Source organism: Dermacentor albipictus, chromosome 6 (assembly GCF_038994185.2).
Source record: "Dermacentor albipictus isolate Rhodes 1998 colony chromosome 6, USDA_Dalb.pri_finalv2, whole genome shotgun sequence".
Taxonomy (NCBI): domain Eukaryota; kingdom Metazoa; phylum Arthropoda; class Arachnida; order Ixodida; family Ixodidae; genus Dermacentor; species Dermacentor albipictus.
This window is the reverse complement of record NC_091826.1, coordinates 4,728,606-4,751,175: the sequence shown is the minus strand read 5'-3', so window position 1 is coordinate 4,751,175 and position 22,570 is coordinate 4,728,606. Positions and strand designations below refer to the sequence as shown.

General features: G+C 47.5%; 1 protein-coding gene across 11 annotated transcripts in view; it reads left to right on the top strand.

Annotated features, from left to right (window-relative positions):
• The window catches only part of Wnk (Wnk kinase), a 540,152-nt gene that overhangs the window by 330,108 nt on the left and 187,474 nt on the right, over window positions 1-22,570 (top strand). For all 11 annotated transcript variants that reach the window (XM_065456126.1, XM_065456128.1, XM_065456129.1 and 8 more), the window contains one exon: window positions 7,860-8,109. In XM_065456126.1, the coding sequence (XP_065312198.1) occupies window positions 7,860-8,109 (250 nt within the window). The remainder of the gene's footprint in view (window positions 1-7,859; window positions 8,110-22,570) is intronic.

The window sequence follows — 22,570 nt, the reverse complement described above, 5'->3', positions numbered from 1 at the left end:
ACTACACAAGGACGCTGACTGCCTGTCTCACTACCCGGTAGACGAGCCTGACGACGCCGACAGTAGTACTGCCGACGGCATTTTCTCTGTCTATGCCATCGCTAACATCGCCGATAAGCAGTACCGAGACCTATCGCTGCGAGTACTCATTGAGCGTCTGCGCTCTACACCTACTGACGCATCCGTTCGCCGATATGTCCTCCAGGGCGGCATTCTGTACCGAAGGAACTTCCTCCCTGATGGCCCTGATCTTCTTCTTGTCGTGCCAAAACATCTACGACAGACTGTGCTCTTTGAGATGCATGACGCACCCACTGCAGGACATCTCTGGGTAACCCGCACGTACGACCGCGTCCACCGCCACTTCTATTGGCCTGGTCTCGCTCGCTCCGTCTGACGCTATGTTGCTGCCTGTGATCCCTGCCAGCGTCGGAAAACACCTCAGGTGCTACCTTCCGGTCATCTCCAGCCGATCACCGTCCCTGTGGAACCGTTCTTTCGTCTTGGATTAGACCTCCTCGGTCCCATTCCCACGTCATCCTCTGGGAACAAATGGGTAGCCGTCGCAACTGATTACGCCACCCGATACGCTATCACGCGAGCTCTCCCTACCAGTTGCACCACTGACGTCGCGGGCTTTCTGTTGCGTGACATTATTTTAGTGCATGGTGCCCCGCGACAGCTGCTTACTGACCGTGGTCGTAACTTCCTCTCAAAAGTTATCGCCGAAATTGTGCGTTCCTGCTCTATTCAACACAAGCTGACTACCTCATACCATCCTCAAACCAATGGCCTGACAGAATGGTTAAACCGTACTCTTAACGACATGCTGTCCAAGTACGTTTCGAAGGACTACCACGACTGGGACGTTGCCCTTCTTTACGTCACATTTTCTTATAATTCTTCCCGGCACGACACCGCCGGATTTTCTCCATTTTATCTACTCTATGGTCGCGAACCGACCTTGCCCCTTGACATGATACTTCCTCCTGCTGCGATCTCAGCAACCGAGTATGCGCGCGACGCCATCGCCCTCGCCAACCATGCACGCCAGCTTGCCCGTGCTCGACTGATGGACTCGCAAACCACACAGCAGCGTCAGTACAACGCCCGCCATCGTGACGTAGTTTTCGCCTGGTGCACTCGTGCTCTTTTGGTCGCCCTCTCATCACGTCGGACTTTCAGAAAAGCGCCTTCCGCGATACACAGGGCCCTACCGCATGCTGCGCCAGGTGACACCTGTGACGTACGAAATTGCTCCTGTGAGCTCAACCTCATCATCTACTATGGTGTCTAGTGATGTCGTGCACGTCAGTAGGCTCAAGACCTACTACACTGCTTCAGACTCCGGCCTTTAGTCGCTTCGGCACGGCGCTTTTGCCACCGGGGGTAGTGCTACGGGATAGTATTTCCAATGACGAAGAGCCAAGCAGTAAGATGACGACGACAATGATTAGAAGCTAGCGTGGGCTGTTGCCTCTTGGCCAAGCGCAGCGTATTTTCTTGTAAATATACTTGTACATAGCTTTTCGTCTGCGTCTTCCTACGTAACAATATCCTCAGCAATCTCGAAAATATAGTAAATGCAGCGGAATTCTCTGGGTACTGACCTGTACAGTACCCAGAGTAGTCAGGATACCTCTAGTAGAAACAGTAATCAATAGGATGCAGAATCTCCTCCTATGACTATCGATGAGGTCAGAAAGGCCTTGCAAGACATGAAACGAAAAAGAGCGGCAGGAGATGATGGAATAACAGTCAATTTAATCGAAGATGGAAGGGACATAATGCATGGAAAACTGGCAGTCCTTTATACAAAGTGTCTATCGACTGCAAGGGTCCCAGAAAACTGGTTAATACAAACATTATACTAATCCACAAAAAGGGAGATGTTACAGAACTAAAAAAATTATAAGCCTATTAGCTTACTCCCAGTATTATATATAATATTTATCAAAATAGTCTTCAATAAAATAAGGGCAACACTGGACTTTAGTTAGCCAAGGGAACAGGCTAGCTTCAGGAAGGTATACTCTGCAATGGATCACTTCCATGTCTTCACAATCAGGTAATCGAGAAATCCGCAGAGTACAATCAGCCTCTCTATATGGCTTTCATAGATAACGAAAAGGCATTTGATTCAGTAGAGATACCAGCTGTCATAGAGGCATTACGTAATCAAGGATTACAGAACGCTTACGTAAATTCCTCGGAAAATATCTACGGAGGTTCTACAGCTACCTTAATTCTACACGAGAAAAGCAGGAAGATACCTATAAAGGAAGGGGTCAGACAGGGAGACACAATCTCTCCAATGCTGTTCACTACGTGCTTGGAAGAAGTTTTCAATCTATTAAACTGGGAAGGCTTAGGAGTAAAGATTGACGGCGAATATCTCGGCAACCTTCGGTTTGCCGATGACGTTCTATTCAGCAACAATCCAGACGAGTTATAACAAATGATTGAGGACCTTAACAGAGAAAGTGTAAGAGTGGGATTGAAGATCAATATGCAGAAGACAAAGATAATGATAAATAGCCGGGCAAAGGAACAAGAGTTCAGGATCGCCAGTCTGCCTCTAGAGCCTGTGAAGGAGTACGTTTATTGAGGTCAATTAATCACAAACCCTGATCATAAGAAAGAAATTCACAGAAGAATAAAAATGGGTTGGATTGTGTACGGCAGACATTGCCAGCTCCTTACTGGAAGCTTACTATTATAATTCAAAAGGAAGGTGTACGATCAGTGCATTTTACCAGTGCTGACATATGGGGCAGAGACTTGGAGACTGACAAAAAAGCTTGAAAACAAGTTAAGGACTGCACAAAGAGCGATGGAACGAGAAGATTGCTAGGCATAACGTTAAGAGACAGAAAAAGAGCAGCTTGGATCAGAGAGCAAATGGGTATAGACAATATTCTAATTGACATCAAGAGAAAAAAATGGAGCTGGGCAGGTCATTTAATGTGCAAATTAGATAACAGTTAGACCATTAGGGTTACAGAATGAGTACCAAGAGAAGGGAAATGCAATCGAGGATGACAGAAGACTAGGTGGAGCGATGCAATTATGAAATTTGCGGGCGCTAATTGGAATCGGTTGGTGCATGACAGGGGTAATTGGAGATCGCAGGTAGGGGCGTTCGTCCTGCGGTGGACATAAAACAGGCTGCTGCTGCCGCCACCGCCAAGCAGCAGCAGCAGCAGCAGCAGCAGACGTTTGTGCGCTTGTTTTCGTCAAGTCGGCGCGAGTGCCACCATGTGACTCTGCACCAATAGGGATGCACAGACCTCACCCTCTGCCCTCACTAGAGGGCTCTGGCAGAAAGATAAAAATAATCTCGCTGCTTTTAGTTTTATTCAGGTGGCTTAGTGGCAGCAGTATCAGCTTAGAAGCGGAGTTCAGCCAACATCTATAGTTTCATACGGTCACCTTACTATAGCAGTATCTTGTACTTTAACATACACTGTACATTCTTTCATGTATTGGAAATAGACATATTGATCTGTGCCTTGCTAGACTTATCATGATACAGATACACCATACCCAAAGAGTATCTAAGGTACATGTATCTTCAATAGTGCTCAGCACTGCTTGCAAGGCACCTTTCGTGTCGGGGAACTTGCCCTGCAGGCGGAGCTGCACAGCACGCCACTTCTGTACTGCCCAACACAACTTGCTTGCAAACGTGTTGAGCACAATTATGGTAGAGCCCACACACTGCCACATCAGCTGTTGTTACGCCTGGTGACTGCCGTCATCTATGACACCTCTGATATATTGACATGTGACATCTGTTACTGCCTAAGCATGGAACGTCTGCAGGAGGACTTTCATGGAATAATCCTCGATGGTGCACCAATTATTCCCAAGAGATGTGGACGCAGTCATGTTTGCGCTTAGATTCCTTGCTGGTTTTCTGGCATTTGTTGTGCTGGTCTTGCAGATCGCACACATTCATCACATGACATCCTTGGCAGTAGAGCACGTAACCTTGCATCTATAATCACACGCCCTGTGATCTTTAGTCATGCATCGAAGGCACCTCATGTCTCCAAATAAAATTTGCTTCTTTTGCAATACAGTAGAACCCCGCTGTTACGTTCCTCACTGCTGCGCTTTCCCGGCTGCTACGTCGTTTTCATCCGGTCCCGGCATAGCTTCCATAGGATACAATGTACAAGGAACCCCGCTGTTACGTAGTAGCTGTGAAAACGTTCCCGCATGGTACGTCGCAACTTAGCACCCCGCACCCGCCTGTGCTTAAGTAGGCAACGTGTTCCAACCGCCGTTATTACTTTTGACGAGTTTTGGCTGGGCTTGGCCGGGCTTGGCTATGGGACTGGCTGCAAGAAGCCGCACGCCAGTTCGAGAGGCCACCACTAAGTGGCCATTCGTGAAAAATGCTCTCACTGTCATCACTGTAATTACGGTCACTGTATCGTTGTTGGACGTGTCGACTCACGGAGGAAGGAAACTCAGGAGAGGCCCTGACGTCACTCCTTGTGAAGCTAAAGTGAAACCGGAAGTTGGTGTTGCTCGTGGCGTAGCTCCGCCTATCGGGCCAGCTCTCCTCTCTTGTTTACATTTCCCCCACGCAGCGCTGCGCGCAACCGGGCTGCTCGGACGCGCGCGCTTCGCAGCAATACTAAACAATCGTTAGCACGTTAGCATGATTACGCCAAAGAGGGAATTTCCCGCGGATATTCCTTCGTCGGTTGCCATTGCCGTGGCGCAGTGACGACGAGGAGCACGAGCTGCATGATGCCGGGGAGTTGCCAAATCGTAGCTTTGGAGAAGCCGTCGCGGCAGGTACGTCGCACCTCACAGCGATGCTGACAGCAATGCGGCCTTCCAGGCTATTGAGAAACGTGTGGCGATTTCTAGCGAGCGAAAAAAACGGCAAGCCACCATTATAGACTTTTTTAAGTCTATAATGGAAGTCTATACTCTGTGGAAATAAATTGTCTATAGATGAAGCTGCATTTTTTCATTCATTTTCGGAGCTTTCCTCACTGTTGCGTTTTCCCGGCTGTTACGTTTTCTTTCCCCGGTCCGGTGAAAAACGTATGAACGGGGTTCCACTGTAGTGAGAAATCAAGCAAGCAGTCTTCCATAGAATCTTGACTCAATTTTCAAAACACACAGTTCTCAGGTACGTTCATAGTGTTGTTGTGGAGAACTGAAGACATGGGATTAGAGCCACGAAAATGGTGACATTTGTTCAGCGCGTTCTCATTATAGCTGTCTCTTCCTCGATAGTTTGTGAACTTGCTTTCCTCGAAGCTCTCCAACTCAATGGACAGGAACCTAATAGGCATTACAGCTTCGTGATAGACGTTGCATTATTGCTATCACTTGTCAGCCATATGGCGCGTTTTGTGCCATACGGTGGTACTGTTCCGCTAGGTCATGTGGCAAATCCCAGTGCAACAAATCGCATAGCATAGTTAAAAAGGACATCATGCTCACCCTAAGTGTCTCCAGTCCTTGGACGTTGATGACAACATGGTCATACCATTTGCAAAGAGCTGTCGGGTCGCTTGAATGGACCAAAAGCAGCATACGAAGCTTGGAGAAGCACACTTGTTTGGGTCTCATTCTATCACCGAAGCAATGTCGACGGCATGCTTGTAGCAAGGTGCCATGGTTGGCAGGCCCACAATAGCTGAGGCTGCATTGCCTCTGAAAAAGAACCTCAGATAATTGAACTTGTCTGTCACTGTGAGGCTTCCGTTACGGTGAATCATCTGGTCAGTTGGAATAAAACAAACATTGCAACACAGGACGAGCGAGTAAAGAGCACAGGACAGTGCTCTGCCCTGTGCTCTTTCTTCACTCGTCCTGCGTTGCACTGTTTCTATTTCATCCCAATAATGAACCAACCAGGCCCTTTAAACACACTGCTAACATCCGGTAAAATTGTTCCCAGAAGTCGTTCCATCGACACAGATCACCAGTAAATGGGGTGATGGTAAGCTTAGGTAGCTTGGTTCCAGAGTCTCCCGGAGCACTGGCCACCGATGAAGTCCAAAGCTCCGGTGTTGAAAACATGGACTGAAAAATGTGGTCTCGCTTGCTAAGCAGCTCACTCCTGATGCTGGTAGCGTTTCTTTAATATTACACAACGGGGCTGTATTCTCGCTCTAACTCTTCATCAGCTATGTGGCTCTCTAGCACCTCGTTTATTTTGTTTAGCTCATCATCGTTCACCTTGAGACGTCCATAAATAGCATAAAAACAGGAACAGCGCAACACAGGACGAGTGAGTAAAGAGCACAGGACACAGCGCTGTCCTATGCTCTTTACTCGCTCGTCCTGTGTTGCACTGTTCTTGTTTTTATTCTAAAGATGAACCAACCAACCCCAATGAACACACCATCAATAGCATTGAGCTGGTCTAAGGTGGCTGATTCACCACCAAGAAGAGCTCTTGCCACATTGATAATCCTGTTCAAGGACCGTCTTGATCTCCACTTCAGTCTCAGCCTCTCCATGGTGGTCCGTTCACTCAGCCTTCCGTGATCTCTGGTAGTAGTTCCCGGGTCTTTGGCACCAAATGTTTAAGATGCCATACGGTTCACTCGTAAGAAGCGATGCTTATAGCATCAGAAACAATATTTATTTTTAGCCGTTCTGGTAGATGCTGGTTGCGCGTTTTTGTGAGCATGGGCTCTTTCATGGAAGGAGATGCTTCTTTGATCCGAGACAGTGCTGAGCTTAATTCAACTAGGGTTCTCACAACCACTACATGCTCTCTCTGGTGCAGTCACTGAAGATGGTGGCAACAGTGTGGTGCAGCACTTTCTGCTGACTTGCCCATTGGAATGAAAGATTTATTAAGAATTCAAGGATGAATTTGCTTCACATTGTAGTGTTCATATTGTAGATTGTTGCTCTACATATTGGTTTGTTTGAATGGTTAAATGACCCCCTTCCTCACTGCTGGATGCATGCAAACAAGGACAGACTTAGGAGGGTCCTTTCTACAGAGACATTTTCCCATCTCGTGTAAAATTTTCACTGACAACACGAATTAGTAGAGACCTCCCAAGTCTGTCCTTATTTGAACACACTAACAAGACTTCTTCCACCTTATATCCCGTTGTGTCCTGCATTGCACTGATCATTGTTTTCTTCTTTATATATATATATATATCCCCAACCATTCAATACAATAAGAAGTTCAGCCTGTGTAACCAGCCAAGCCTTGTTTCTTGAGCATCATGTTTACAGAATAGGCAACTTTGTGTGTTACTGTCATATCGACCACATTATTTGTGTGGCCTTAGTGGTGAGTGTGACCAAAAGTTGTGGTTAGTTGAGTGCCAAGCCATGTGACCAAGATTTCTCAAACACTAGGCTTAGTTGCCAGTTGGCAAGGTTAGAAAACACCTCACCTGTGAAGGCAGTAATGGCAGTTGTTATGACTGCAGTATCAGCAATACACATGCCAGTCGTGTCTATGTTAAGTAAGGTACAGAAAAGCTTCACTTACATGCTAAAAGTGAAATCTAGTGCTAGTGTCTATGCACACCACAACTTCATCCAGCATGGATATGACTTCCAGCGCATGAATTTTTCTTAACATCGGGCTCATGGTTTCATTTATTAGCCTACTCTTAGCCCCAAAATTGGTTGTGTATCAGTGATGAGCCTCATTTTGCTGCTAATTTCAATCGTTGTTCTTTTTCCAGAACATGACTATTAAAAAGCACTGCTTAAAATATAAAAAGTAATACTTTGTGCTGAATGCTAATGTACAGATGTCTAGCTCTCACAAATTAGTGCTCTAAACAAATGTTGTGCTGCACGGCTCAAGGAAGGTTGCTGCACTGACAGTCCTTATTATTGTGCAGTGCCTCTGCTCTGGACTCTGCAAGCGAGGCAAGTGACCTGACAGACTCAAGCGCACGAGAGAAAGCACGAAAAAAGGTGCCCAAGCGGCGACGAGGGGCCCAGGTGGAGCAGCGCTGGCCTCGTCTGCTAGTTCTCTCTGTTGAAGGGGGCTCAGTGGTTGAGTGCCAGCTCGAGTCGTCCAAGGGCAAGACAGTCACCTTCAAGTTCGACATACACGACATGTTTCCCAGAGACATTGCCAACAACCTGGTACGTGAAGCTTTTCTGCTTGTACAATGTGCACTGTACATTAAGTGATTGGCTGCCACACCCCAGGCTTGCACCCACCTGATAACGATTAACATGCGAACGCTTATTTGGTTTTCCATAGACTTGAAGCAAAACAATCCGCTTAGTACGAACCACCTCAGACATGCTCTTTGGTTAAGATGAACGTTTGGAGTGACTACCACTGCTACCAATCCAGGCTTGTTGTGACGTCATGTGCCTCCTCAGAGCACCGCCGCGGTGAAATCACAATTTCGCTGCCGGTAAAGCTTTCGCTTTAAAGGGGCCCTGAACCACTTTTTATCGAAGTGGAGAAAGACATTTGGAGTGTATTTCGAAACTATAACATGAGAAAGACTGAAGAAGCCGTAAAAAATGGACGCAGCTTGACATCAGTGACAAGGAAAACTTGGCATAGGACAAACAAAGATGTATGTACTGAAATATAAGCAGGGTAATATAATCAGCAATATCTAAGTTATAGTAAAACCACGTGACCGAATTATAGCTCAAGGAGTCCACCTACTGCTTCTCTCCACCTTGATTTACGTTGACACAAGCATCCAAGACTGTGAAACGACCACTGCACTTTATTGCCCTTGCGTACGTGCCCTCAATAAGACGTGCCGATTTCAAATCCAAGAGGCTATTTCCTTCCACGTTCTATTTGCAGCACCAGGGCTTAGGCACAACAGAAATAACATTTCTAGCAGAAAATGCTTGCTCCTTGGCATCTGATCTCTCCATTCATTTGCTACTTTCGTCCTATTTTTTTATTGGAAATTACTCATAGAGGTTGACAAGATACAGCGCTGGGCGACCTTTGCATCAGCATGATCAGGCAGTTTGCACAAAACTACGTTGAAAAATATTGAACTTAGAACGCTTCCTGGCAGTTCGCCCAGTTTTAATTCATGGGAATGTGCACTGTACATTGAGTGATTGGCTGCCACACCCCAGGCTTGCACCTACCTGATCAAGAGACAAAGTTCAAGTCATTCAAGAAATGCACAACTTTAGTGAATGGACAGGACATTAAGGGCGCCCTTCTGCAACTGACATCCTTGCCATTCTTTATCAATTTCATTGAATGCACGTTGTATGGACAGAGTTGCCTGTTGAATGCTTGCACACCCTCTCTTCTATACTTTACTCAGAGCTGTATGCAATGTGGAACAAATCCACCTATCATGTCAAGCTTTTTCAAACAAGACCAAGACGGCTGAATTTGAAAATGCAAAACAGCAGCTACACATAACCGCAAAATGCAATTCGTTGTGTACGTTCATCAGCAGAAATTCAGCTCGGATGCGATATAAAATGCTATTACAGCTAAAACATTTATTCAAGGTTCAGGATCAGTCACTCTATAATACCGTTGTGGGAGGCGGTGCGGAGAGGTAGCCGCTGTAGCCATGGTTTATTTAGGCCAGACAGCCAGGGTGCAGCGAGATCTTGGGAGCGGCCGACACCGCAGCTGCTTATGTCGAGCATGCTAGGGGGTTCTATTCTCGCACTACCTGCACGGGAGCCCATCTTCTTTGCCTGCTTCGGAGGTGATAATTGTGCTGCTACAGGGCTCCCCTTTTAGTGTGAAGTGTGATTGAAATAAAGTCCAATGGTAAAGTCCAGGTAAAGTGTGCTGATGGTGTCAACGTTGGTAGTGTCGGGTTCACGCAATCTGGGGGAGGCAGCACTGGCAGCGTAGGTTGTAAGCAAGGTGCAGCAGCAGGATACCGTGGTGTAAAATTGCGACCTGCCACAGGTTCTCGTAGATGCTCAGGTCTGTAGAAGTTGGAGCTCCAAAAGTACCGTATTTACTTGCATAATGATCGCACTCGGGTAATGATCGCACCCATGAATTTTGTCATCGAAATTTGATTTTCTTTTTCTTTCCCATGTAATGATCACACTGAACTTGTCGCATTGATATGTCATGTGCCAAGCCTAGCTAATTATGATCGTGCTTACCATCTGTCGAATTATATGTGAACGACTCTTGCGGGCATACCAAGCGGTCTGCACAAACCCAACATTCCTAAGCAGATGCCCCATTTCATTCCTTTCATCACTTTCCGCACTTCCATGAAAAAATAAAGCTACAACCATACTTGCCTTGGCTTTATTATTTGTAAGCTTCATAATGGTTTTGGTCAACAACAACATGAAAGGCGCCTTTCGAATCTTCTCGTCTGCACTCGTGGACATGCAACAAATCGTGAGCAGCAACGATAGTGGCCACGTTTACACTGATATGTTACAAGTGTACCCTGTTCGTACGCCGACGCTTGTAACACAGCTAAGATATTCGCCCACCCTTAGCGGAAACATGCCGGATTAGGATAGCAGTGAAGACAAATGTCGCAGTTTCCGCAGCATGCCCGCCATGTGTTTCTATGTCAATGGCAGCTAAGCGCACCCACCTCTGTTTCTGTCCCCTCAAAGTGGACATGGCTACGTTATTGTCGCAAACTTGCCAATATTACCGATATTATTCATTACTGATATGGAAGAAACTGTTTCAACGCACGTAATGTATTCACGAGAAGAAAAATATTCATGTTGGCGCGTTCGGCTTGCTCCAACAGCCGCCATTTTTGTTTTGGTGCCATGTACTGAGCAGCAGCCGCCTGCTTGTTGACTTGTTGTCATTCTGCAGCAAATGTGGGATGAAAAAAGAAAATTTTTCTTTTCGTGGGAAATTTAACCCACGTAATAATTGCACCCCTGAATTTACGTTAATATTTTTGACAAAAAAGTGCGATCATTATGTGAGTAAATACGGCAGACCATCTGGCAGCTCAGGACTTGCGTGGAGACATTGCAAGTGTTGGTCACTCATGTTGTTGATATAGAAGTGACTCTCAAGCTGAAGAAACCAGATGGCAGAGCTGCTCTTGCAAAACTTCAGTAGGCCATGCATCCACTGGAGGTGTGAGCACAGAGCATCGGAAAGCTCGCATGCTTCTGCTGCTTGCGGTGAGATCTCAAATGCCGATAGTATGATTGCAGTGGTCGCCGAATGCATTGCAAAGGTTGTGATTATGGCATCGCCGTACCTGCGAGAGTGAAATTTGCGCCTGGTGAAGCTGGTGGAAAAGCCTCTGTATCAGTAATGAGTGAGGTGATCCCAAACAGAAAGCATACAGTTCGCAGAACCGTCCCAGAAATGAGACCGACGGGCCGTAGAGTAGCTGAAGGCACTCGCATTTGGTGCAGTGAATTTCTTGGAAAGAGTCATCGCGCCGCTGCCTTTTAGCTGGGGAAGAGGCTCACGGACCGAGTAGGGGTTTGATCCGGGTGGCGGCATCGGTGGGTGCAGGTGATGTGGGATGACAAGAGCTGTTGCAACGAAGCGCCAGCTTGAGGAGGCTGAGCACTCAAAGTGACGTAGTGAGCAAGGACAGCTGCCTGCAAGCATGCCACTGGGCATTTCCCCGAATATAAAACTTGGATACGTGCAACTGAGCATATGGCACTTGGTATGTGAACATTCTGGGTGTGTGCCACTAGGTGAAGAAGCCGGCATCAAAAGCAGCCGACTACGTATAAAGAAGGAACCTGAAGCGAATGAGACCAGAGTGTGTATTGAGTGAAGAGTGTTCAATAGAAGTTAGTGGCTCTAAAAAAATGAAGAAGTCTGTAACACAACATTGAACAAGTCAGCTTGCGCTTCTGAAGAAAAAGTTGGCCATAGAAGCAGACGAGTGTTGAGAAAAAAATTAGTTCAACAAAATGGAACTGAAGCATGCATTGAGCGAGGAGTGTTGAGCTACACAGAAGTGAAGGAGAAATGAAATTCTAGTAAACATAACGAAAGCTTCGCTTATAATCGATTCCCACATATTGTAACGTAGATTGGCGACGGAGTCTTACAAAATAGACGCTTCTCTTTCATGGTGGGCTAGAAGAAGAACGTGCAGCTTATGCACTTCGTCTTTCATGGCGCCGACCTTTGCGTGCACCGTCCTGCGGTGCGGGAGCCTCACATCTTTGTGTCAATTGCCCCCCATGCGAAAAACAACTGTCTCGGTCACGTCACTAAGTTCATTAAGCGACATAAGAAATGGAGTTCCTCAGGTGCATCTTGGCGTTCACGTACGTGCATAGTATGGTTTAATGCACACTACATGAACAATTTTAGCGCGAGGACGACGACGGAGCGAACCGGGGTCAAAACTGCAGGAGACGCCTTCGTAGGTCACGTCACTGAGGCGGCGTGTAACTTTGTAGGGATCAAAATACCTGCGGATCAACTTTTCCGGGAGTCCACGGCGACAGACGGGCGTCCAGGACGATGTGGCGTACAAAGAACTTCACCACTTCATACGAGTTTGCTTGTGGCGTACCGGGTTAAGTAGTCAGTAGCGACGACTATCCATCTGTTGTGCGAAGAGGTCAGTGGGAATGGCCCAAGTAGATCCATTCCTATTTGTTGGAACGGTGCTTGAGGAGGGTTCATAGGATGGAGAAAGCCGGCCGATTTGACTGGTGGTTTCTTGTGGCACTGACAATCGCGGCAGCTCTTCACGAACCGTTGCACAGAAGAATAAAGCCGGGGCCAGTAATACTTCTGTCACATCCTTGCTAATGTCTTAGTGAATCCCAGGTGTCCCGCGCATGGCTCTTCATGGCAGGCTTGCAAAATGTCTTAGCGCAGCGCTGATGGCACGACAAGGAGGTACGTATTGGGACCACTTCCGCAGTTTTTCCTGTAAAGGACGTTGTTGTGCAAGTAGTATGATAATAAGTCGCACATGAGAGAGCGGGGTAAAACACCTTCAACTCCTTGGAAGTGTTCAATCAGCGGCAGCAGCTCAGGGTCAGCGCGCTGGTGCTCAGCCATCTTTATGGCGTCGATAACGCCGACAAATGGCAAGTCATGGTCAGGGTCTGATGACGTCGTAGGGAGTTGTGCACGTGACAAACAGTCAGCGTCACTGTGCTTCCTTCCAGATCGGTAGACAACTGTAATGTCGTACTCTTGTAGGTGCAGACTAAAACGTGCTAGTCTGCCTGAAAGATCCTTTAGGTTGGCAAGCCAGCACAACGCGTGGTTGATCACTGACTGCCTTAAAGGGTCTACCGTACAAGTAGGGTCGGAATTTACTAATTGTCAACACAACCGCTAAGCATTCTTTTCTAGTAGTTGAGTAGTTTTTCTCAGCCTTGGTGAGACTGCAGCTTGCATAAGCAATGGCGCGTTCCGCACCAGCTTGCCACTGCACAAGAACTGCGCCGAGACCAGAATTGCTGGCGTCAGTATGAATTTCAGTGTCAGCGTCTTCGTCGAAATGAGCAAGTATTGGGGCCTCTTGCAAACGCTTGCGCAATTCATTGAATGACTGCTGCTGCTCGTCCGCCCAAATGAAAGGCACATCGTCGCATGTAAGCCATGTCAGAGGCTCAGCAACTTGATAATCCCTCGACGTAGCGCCTATAATATGTGCACAAACCAAGGAAGCGTTGGACAGCCTTCTTGTCTGTGGGCAGTGAAAACTCGGCGACGGCAGCTAACTTGTCAGGGTCTGGTCGGACGCCTTGAGGGCCAACGACATGGCCAAGAAATTTGAGCTCTTGGAACCCAAAGTAGCATTTGTCAGGCTTGATAGGCCGGCAGTATGGATGGCAGCGAGGACACTCTCGGGTCGTGCGAGATGTTCGTCAAACGTGCTTGAGAACACGACGAGATCGTTCAAGTATACGAGGCAGGTTTGCCATTTGAGTTCAGCAAGCACGGTATCCATCATCCACTGAAAGGTGGCAGGTGCGGATCGAAGACCGAACGGGAGAACTTTGAACTCATAAAGCCCGTCAGGTGTCACAAATGCTGTTTTGTCCCGATCCTGTTCATCAACTTCGATTTGCCAATACCCTGATTTAAGATGCAAGGAAGAAAAAAACTTGGCATGTTGTAGACGATCCAGTGCGTCGTCGATGCGTGGCAATGAATAAACATTGCGCTTGGTGACATGGTTCAACTTTCCGTAATCTACACAGAAGCGTAATATTGACACGTGTACTTATCTTTAGCGGGCGACCACGTTTGGCCTCCTAACAAATGTTATCGTGCAGTGCAGGACGCGCCTGCATGTAAAAGAGGTTTCTGGAATGTTATCGATGGTTCCCTCCACTGTCTTTCACCGCAACTTGTGTAATCTGATTGCATGTGTGCGCGACGCGAATAGTGCAGAACTTTGTGGAAGGCACGCGGGTCCCATCGGTTAATCTGGAACATTCCACGACTGATCTATAAAAGCCGACGCGCTTGACCCGCTGATCAGATTTTCGACGATCGCCGACCGTGTTCGGCGCTATCGTTGTGCTATAAGTGTAGCCTATTCTGTGGGCACAGGTTCGCCCAATAAAAGTTAGTTTTGTCTTTCATAGTATTGCTACTGTGTTCCTAACGTCACCACCACGTGACAATATGTTGTCTTTCTTTCTGACTAACACTACAGGGGAGGCCCACGGGCCAGTGGACGGCTGGATCACGTCATCTTAGAGCATCTCTTTCACCTAATGCTTGATCGCTTCCCTTTCCACTGGAGACACTCTGTGAGGATGCTGACGAACAGGACGTGCAGACTCGCCCGTAATAATGCGGTGCTTTGTGATGGACATGCGCCGTACTTTGGACGACATTGAAAAACAGTCTGCAAATTCATTCACAAGACTCAGTAGATGGTCTTTCTGATGGTTTGGCAGAGCAGCATTAATGTGAATCCGTTCTTTTAGGCTGGGTAACTCAGATTGTTGAGACGATGTGATTTCCAATATGGCAGTCAGTGACATCAATGATTTCGCGAAGAAATGCGATATTCGTTCCTTGCAGTACATGGCGATACTCGTTGCTAAAGTTTGTTAGCAAAATGACTGAACATTTGTTTCGCACCTGAAGAAGCCCTCTGGCTATGCAAATGTGGCGCTCAAGAAGCAGGGGGATGTTGGCCTCAGCAATTCCTTCAGCGTCGTCTTCCATGTCGCATCGGACAAGGGTAAGCACGCTGCTCTTGGGTGGCAACGTGACGTGATCGTCAGAAGGAAATCCATGCCGACTATAAGGTTCTTTGAATATTCAGGAAGAATGACGAAGTCGCCGATGTACGTGAAGCCCCGAATGTTGACTCGTGCCGTGCACCGGCACATTGGAGTTATGAGGTGCCCCCCTGCAGTACGAATTTGGGTTCCGGTCCATTGCGTCAAAACTTTGTTCAGTGTGCGCGCAAGATTCTGGCTCATAACAGACGTGTTCGCACCCGTGTCGATTAGTGCCGTGACTTCGTAGTCATCTATGGTAACTGGTACGTCGCAAGATACTGACACCGAATTACACTGCTTTCTCTGCGTCTCAATTATGTCATTTTGCGGTCGTCGTAATGGAGGATCTTCAGCGTTCGCAACATCAGCGACCTCACCTCCGCAGGTCGCTGGACTCAGTTTTCCCGGGATGCAGGGCTGGGTGAGCGACGCCTCGTTGCTTTTGGCTTGAAAAGGGGGCTGGAAGATCTGTTTTGGGTGGGTGACGGTGACCGGGGTTCACGGAATCGTGGGGCAAACAAGGTCCTGCGTTCGCGAGGTATGCTTCAATCTCCAGGGGGCGTTCACCATTGCGCTGGCACGGCGCATTCAGTGAAAATCCACGAAGCCCAGCTCGGCGGTAAGGACATGCCCTGTAGAGGTGATCGACTTCACTGCATTGAAACCACAAGGGCCTCCGGTCTGCGGTGCGCTATACGTCGCTCTTGCGGGGTGGTCGTGTTTCAGCCATGAATGGCGTGCAGCGAGGCCTGAAGTCGGCAGTTGCTTGTTCAACGGCGCGCGCACCATAAAAGTCTGGGACGTCGCTCACATCGCGAAAAACCGGGGACAACGACCTTCGCACTGCTTCCGCATACAACATGCGATGTTGCGGCTGCCGTACCTCGTGCTGGGGTGTCTCGCTTCGCTCTGGGACTTGGACTGCCTGCCTGATTTCCTCCTGAACAACCTCAGCCAGAGCGAGTCGCTGTACCAATGCTGGAGCCACCTGAAGCTTTTGGAGCTCTTCTCGAACAACAAGCCTAATGAGCTCCCACAAGGCGTCGGTATTGTCCAAGGGTATGGCGAGAGGGTCATGCGATAGGGTCGACACGTCGCAGTTGTACTGCTGTGTTCACTGCTGCAGTGCCTTTTCCATTGATATGGCTTCCGCAAGAAACTCTGCAACGGTCTTTGGTGGGTTGTGTATTAGGCCACTGAATAACTCTTGCTTGACACCGCGCATCAAGTTCCTGAGCTTCTTTTCTTCCGGCATGGACGGATCCGCGCGTCGGAGAAGTCTTCACATATCTTCGACAAACATTGTGACGCTTTCGTTTGGCCTCTGTACTCTCGCCTGAATTGCAGATTCAGCTCGCTCCTTGTGATCGAGGCTGGCGTATATGCCGATTAGCTGCCGTCGGAATTCGTCCCATGTCGATGGGCTGCCTCGCAGTTCTCATACCATGTCTGCACACAGTCCTCGAGGACAAAGTAGACATTGCGTAGCTTGCGCTCTGGAGTCCAGCTGTTGAATTCTGCGACATGCTCAAAGTGATCGAGCCAGTCCTCTACATCCTCAAAGGTGTCCCTATGGAAGGACGTGGGGATTTGCAGCTGGTTGAGGACGATCTCGGTCAGCGTGGTCGCGGAAGAAGGTGGAACCGACGTACTCATCCTTCTGACTTGGTTGGGTAGGGCTCGTGCTCAAGTGGCAGTCCTTGAAGTCGGCGACTTGTCCGTACGTGCACAAGAGCCAGCTTGACCGGACTTCATACTCGGCTTGTAGACAGTGTTCGATCTGGGAGTAATAGCATGTACCTCACACCTCCACCAGAAAAATGTAATGTAGATTGGAGAACGGAGTCTTACGAAATAGACGCTTCTCTTTAATGGCGGGCCAGAAAAAGAAAGTGCAGCTAGGATAGTAGTCTTATCGTCCGTGTAAACTTGTAAACATAGGTACACTAACTAAATTAACAAGCATGGTGCCATGCATGCTCAAGCAAACATGAACACACTGACTCCATGACTGCAGAAACTTGCTGTCAAAATGCTAGCGTGAGGAAACGTCGCAGTGTCAGTGAGCGAAGTGACATTTGTGCCGTCTATTGCTTCAACGAAAAGCGAGTCCGGGAACACACAGCACATTCAAAGCTACAAGCCGCCAATGCAGTTAGACTCTGCTCCCAACGCAGATCGCTCTCAAGATACGGGTGGGCGACCGCGTGCAGCTGGCACATGCACAGTTGCAGCCAGAGTAGAATGCCGCCCCGCCCCCTCTCGCTTCTTCACGGTGCCTCACAATGTTGGGTGCCTCGCACATGACAGGTGACTGTGCGCTTCCTGCCCACTTTCCTCTTGTTTGTGCGGGCAAGATAGAGCCGCAATCGTCGGCTCCCTTGCATGCCTTCACTTGCACGATTTTCGGCGACAGTGTTATCAGCCTTGGACTTAATACGGAACCTTAAGGCAACAGCGACGGCGGAAATTCACTTGGAGTGTCCATATAATTGTTATTGCTATGAAACGATTTTTCAGTACAACTTAACGACAATGCTGAAAGGGTAATGCAGTTTCATTCTATTGCGCTATTGCAGCTAAGCTGCTCCACTTGGTGGCCACTGTCTGTCACGCGATTTGAGATGTGTAAGTAGCTGCATATAATTGAATCATTTGACCATCTACGTTAGCACCGGTTTGCATTTATTGCCTCGGTGTACCTTCGTGGCTGCAGTGAAGTTTTGGTATATAGACACACTTCATTAGACAGTGTGGGGTTCTGACCCATGCTCTTGGAACAAAGGAATGACAACACAGTAGTGAAAAGCATTTATTGTGCCTTTTATACACTAATGCTTGCTAGCCAAATTGCTATCCACAAAACATGCCTATTGGTGCAGAACAAATCGAGGAAGTCCGACTAACCACGACCGGATAGTGAGCGAATATGTTCGCTCCATGCTGGACACCTATGCCTGGTCGTTCGCGGGTACAGTCACACGAACGGTGGCACGTTCGAATGAGGCCTTGCTGGACGGTGTTGCAGAAGCATGGATCAGTGCACGCGCAGAACGTCTGCGCCGCTTGCCGATCCCGAGCCAAAGACGGTAGAGCTTACTCTCCGTCGCGCCCGACCAACCCCGCCATTAGGTGGCACTAGCAGTGCCACACTCGTGCCATCTCTCATAATCTGCTGCAACCCGTCCGACCACCGGTGGCGCTAAGCTACGTGGAGAAGCCAGATTACAGCAAATGCAAGACATGCGGAAAACAACATATCAGGGTGCGCGTGAGAGTTACACATCCCGACAACAGTGAAATCCCTACATTCGGAATCTCTTACTTCTAATTGACTGATAATTCAAACTACTCTGCTGGTCCCAGGAAACTTGTATATACAGTAGAACCTTGTTCATACCTTTAGGAAACAAAGTAACTAAAAAAATTTGACAGACTCAACTATTGTTGACATCTACATAATGCAATGCCTCGCGCGGATTGTTGCGGCACAAGACGCCGACCCACATCGAGCTGGTGGTGGCCCAGCCCGAGACACTTTCTCCCCTCACCCCCCGTGTTGTTTTAAGAGGGCAATGGGAAACCGAAACGAAATCGAGCTGGTGGGTGACGGCAGATGCCCCCGAAGCAAAACGTGATGCCCACATCCCACCGCCTGCAGCAGGGAGCAGCGCGGCACGTTTAGTTTATCACCTACTAAACGCGTGCAGTATGCTACCAATGGCACCCTACACCACACGCTGTAAAACTGATAGGTGAAGATGTTTATCGCAATAGGTTTGGCGTAGATAGCTCTGAATGCGGTGTGCCACGACCTGGGTGGTGATTTGCTGGTACCGGAATAAGAAACTCTGCACGCCGTCGTTTTCATGCTAGATGGGCGGCTGTATACGCTATGCGCAGCGTCTATAGGGGTGCTACTGAAAGCCACATGAGGGCGGCCGTTGGAACCGCAGGCAGGCCTCGTGCTGGTGATGCCTGCTTCCACTGCAGGCATGACTGGAGTGTGGGTGTGCGATTTGCTGCTTGTGTGTGTCCCAGATAGTCACTTCTGCGGTATCGGTGTGCGCAAGGAAATTGCATTGTACAATAGTGGCCATGTGTCCGACTTCAAGGCTGTCTGGGATGATATTTTATCCTTACGCGCCAAGTGTTTGCCACAGATGAGCATCAACAAGCTTGCCTAGAAGTGGTGCTCATTGCCAGTATACCACTTCCATTTTAACGCCCCGGCCACTAATGGTTTCAACTGTTGGCCCATGAACCAACCTTCTCTATGCAGACACTTGGTAGTCATTTTTGCGCTGTCAGTGTGCACAAGGAAATCGCACTGTACAATAGTGGGCATGTGTCCGACTTCAAGGCTGTCTGGGATGATATTTTATCCTTACGCACCAAGTGTTTGCCGCAGATGAGCATCAACAAGCTTGCTTAGAAGCGGAGCTCATCGCCAGTGTGCCACTTTCATTATAATGCCCCGGCCGCTAATGGCTTCAACTGTTCGCCCGTGAACCGAGGTTCTTTATGCAGACACTTCCTTCGATTACATGCCATGTTTTTTTATAGTAGGTTGAGGAAGCGCCGTCACGCCGGTGAATGGTTCGAACAGGTGTGGCCACGTGAGAGGCCAGCAACACTAAAGCTTGCAAACCAGCACGATAAGCTTGAGAAAAATAGCACATATAGGACTGCGGCAGTAATTAAGAGTTGATTGTTTTTATGCCTGCGTCTTACCACTATTTGCACAGCATGGATTTCACATGTTCCATCGTTCAAAAAGTAGAGCGTTTTGATGATTTCATGGGAGCACACCAGTGAGATATCGGAAGACGCCGTAGCTAAAAATTTGCCTGCCTGTTCAGTCAAGAGCATATTGCTTTTATATATTATGTTATTTTTTTTAGTGTCACCACGTTTTATTCTAGTATCCTCGCACCCTAATGCAGAATTAAACTGCATGTTGTATTGCTTGTTGGAGTGCCCCGAGCCTGAATAGCCAACACAGTTCTTTTTACTTAGTTAAAAGAGTATGTTGATACAATATTAATAGTTTGAAAGCAAATACAAAGCATGGCATGAAATAATTCTTCTTGTAAGCCACGTGCTACATTGAAATCATTTTCAAAGCAGAGACAACTACAGTGAAGCAACAAGAACATATTGACACGTGAACTCGTTTATCTTTTACAGGTGAGCGCTTTTACCGTCCACGAAATGTTATTGCTCAGCGCAGGACGCGTCTACATGTGTCGGAAGTTTCTAGAATGTTATCGATGCTTCTATCTGCAGTCTGTCGTCGCCGAACCTTGTGTAATCTGATTGCATGTATGCACGATGCGAATGGCATAGAACTCTGTGGAAGGCATACGGGTCCCAGCGATTACTGTGGAACATTCGACGACTGATCTATAAAAGCCTACGTGCCTGACCCGCTGATCAGGTTTTCGACGATAGCCTACTGTGTTCACCGCTCTCGTTGTGCTTTAAGCGTAGCCTGTTTTGTGGGCACTGGTTCGCCCAATAAAAGCTAGTTTTGTCTTTCACAGTATCGCTACTGTGTTCTTTAATGTCACGACCACGTGACAATATACGAGTGACCTATTTCATGCAAAAGAAGCAAAAGAGAACAAGCACTCATTACCACCACTAGTAAGAAAAAAAAAAGTTTTGACGGTTTCATAATTAACCACAACGCATGACACAGCTTGGGTGAATTGAATATCCATTAGTTGGAGAGATCAGTGCTTCGAAGTTCACGCGTTTCCCATTATCGCGGAGTGATATTAAGAGGCATCTAAAACGACGTTGAATGCCCTGTCAAAAGCATTGAATGCTCGTAGATGCCAGGTTGTGCAGTCAACATGCAGATAGCTGAGGCAAGCGTACACTGAACGTTATACGCAGCTGGTCACATTTCAGTTCCATCAATAGGTAGAGCAACAGCCGATTCCGTGCAACGCATATGGGTGATTCCATGACGTTTTTTTTAAGGTGCCGTCACCTGCTTTTTAAGGGAGGAGGCTACCCTCAGATACCAACCTTTTTGTTTATTGAGATATCGTAATGAAATTTTCAGGGTAGACTTGTAGCAAAAGCATTAGTAGAACTACAAAATTTCATGCAGTTATATTCACTGGTTCTCAAGCTACAGCAGTATGTCAGAAAGGTGCACATGGTTTTCTCATTCCAGGCCTGGAAAATTTTTGAAAGGTGCTGCAACTGTAAAATTCACTACGATGATTCCCAGATGGGTACCTCAGAGCAAGACAAAGCCCTTTTTTTTTCCTTGCTGAAAAATTTTAGCAGACCACCGAATTTAGTGTTGGTATTTAAATTTTATCAATCAAATTTTGATTAAATGCCACAAATCACCGACACATATGTTGTAGCTTCGACGGGGCGGCCGGACGTAAGGGTTACGGCATGAGGCCTCAACGGCCGGGGCGCGCAGCGCCGCAAGAAAAGAGCCGGACTGCTCCAGTCGGGGACCAGACAAAGAATGAATGTTTATTTCTGAGGAGGCAACTTACAGGAGGCACTTACAGCGTTTGGCGCTGAGTGGCGCCCTGATGTAAAGACCCAAAACTGAAACCAGAAGTTACGGATACCACATCACCTCTCCCTTGAAAGGAAAAATGATCTACTCGCTCTCCTCGCAACAAAAGTAAGTCACGAGTCAAAGAACACATGTTAGTACTGTAACACACATGATTAGTGATACATCTTTACACAATAGAAAATGATATCGCTGGCTTCCCCATTTAAAAGAAACGCACATGAACACTGAATATGAGTTATTGCACTCCAGATCTGCAGTTCCAGTACCCGTCTTGGGAGGACAATAAGATGCAGCCTTGCACACACAAATAACACATAGAAAATTCACAAAGTACATAAGTATACAGTAACAACCATCTGTGTGCCCCCTGGGACAGCACTGATGGGTGGCTCATTCGCCCTGAGCCTGACTAGAGACAGTCTCTGTGGCTGTCGTGGATTGGCATTGTGCGTAAAAGCACTTTACACTCCATAGTGCCCCCCCTTGAGAATGCTAACGAATTTAAATGTTAAAACTTTTTTTTTTCTTTTTGGCATGAAAGACAAATTAGTATGGCGGCTACTACCGTAGTGAAAATGCATACATGTTTATGCTGCAAGAAACGTAACATACAAGAAATGTATGGTATCCCTTCTGCGGGGATGCTAAGAAATGAAGAAAAGTGTTCCTACAACTAGGATCCACTGATAAATCCTCAGTATAGCAGTAAGTACAGCGTGCGTATAGCACCGTTTATGCTGCCAGAAATCCCCCCATTTGAAGGATGCTGCTTATGTCTTATTCAGCTAACAAACATGAAAGGAAATACTTTTGGCGTTAAGAGCCGAATTCGCATGGGAGGGT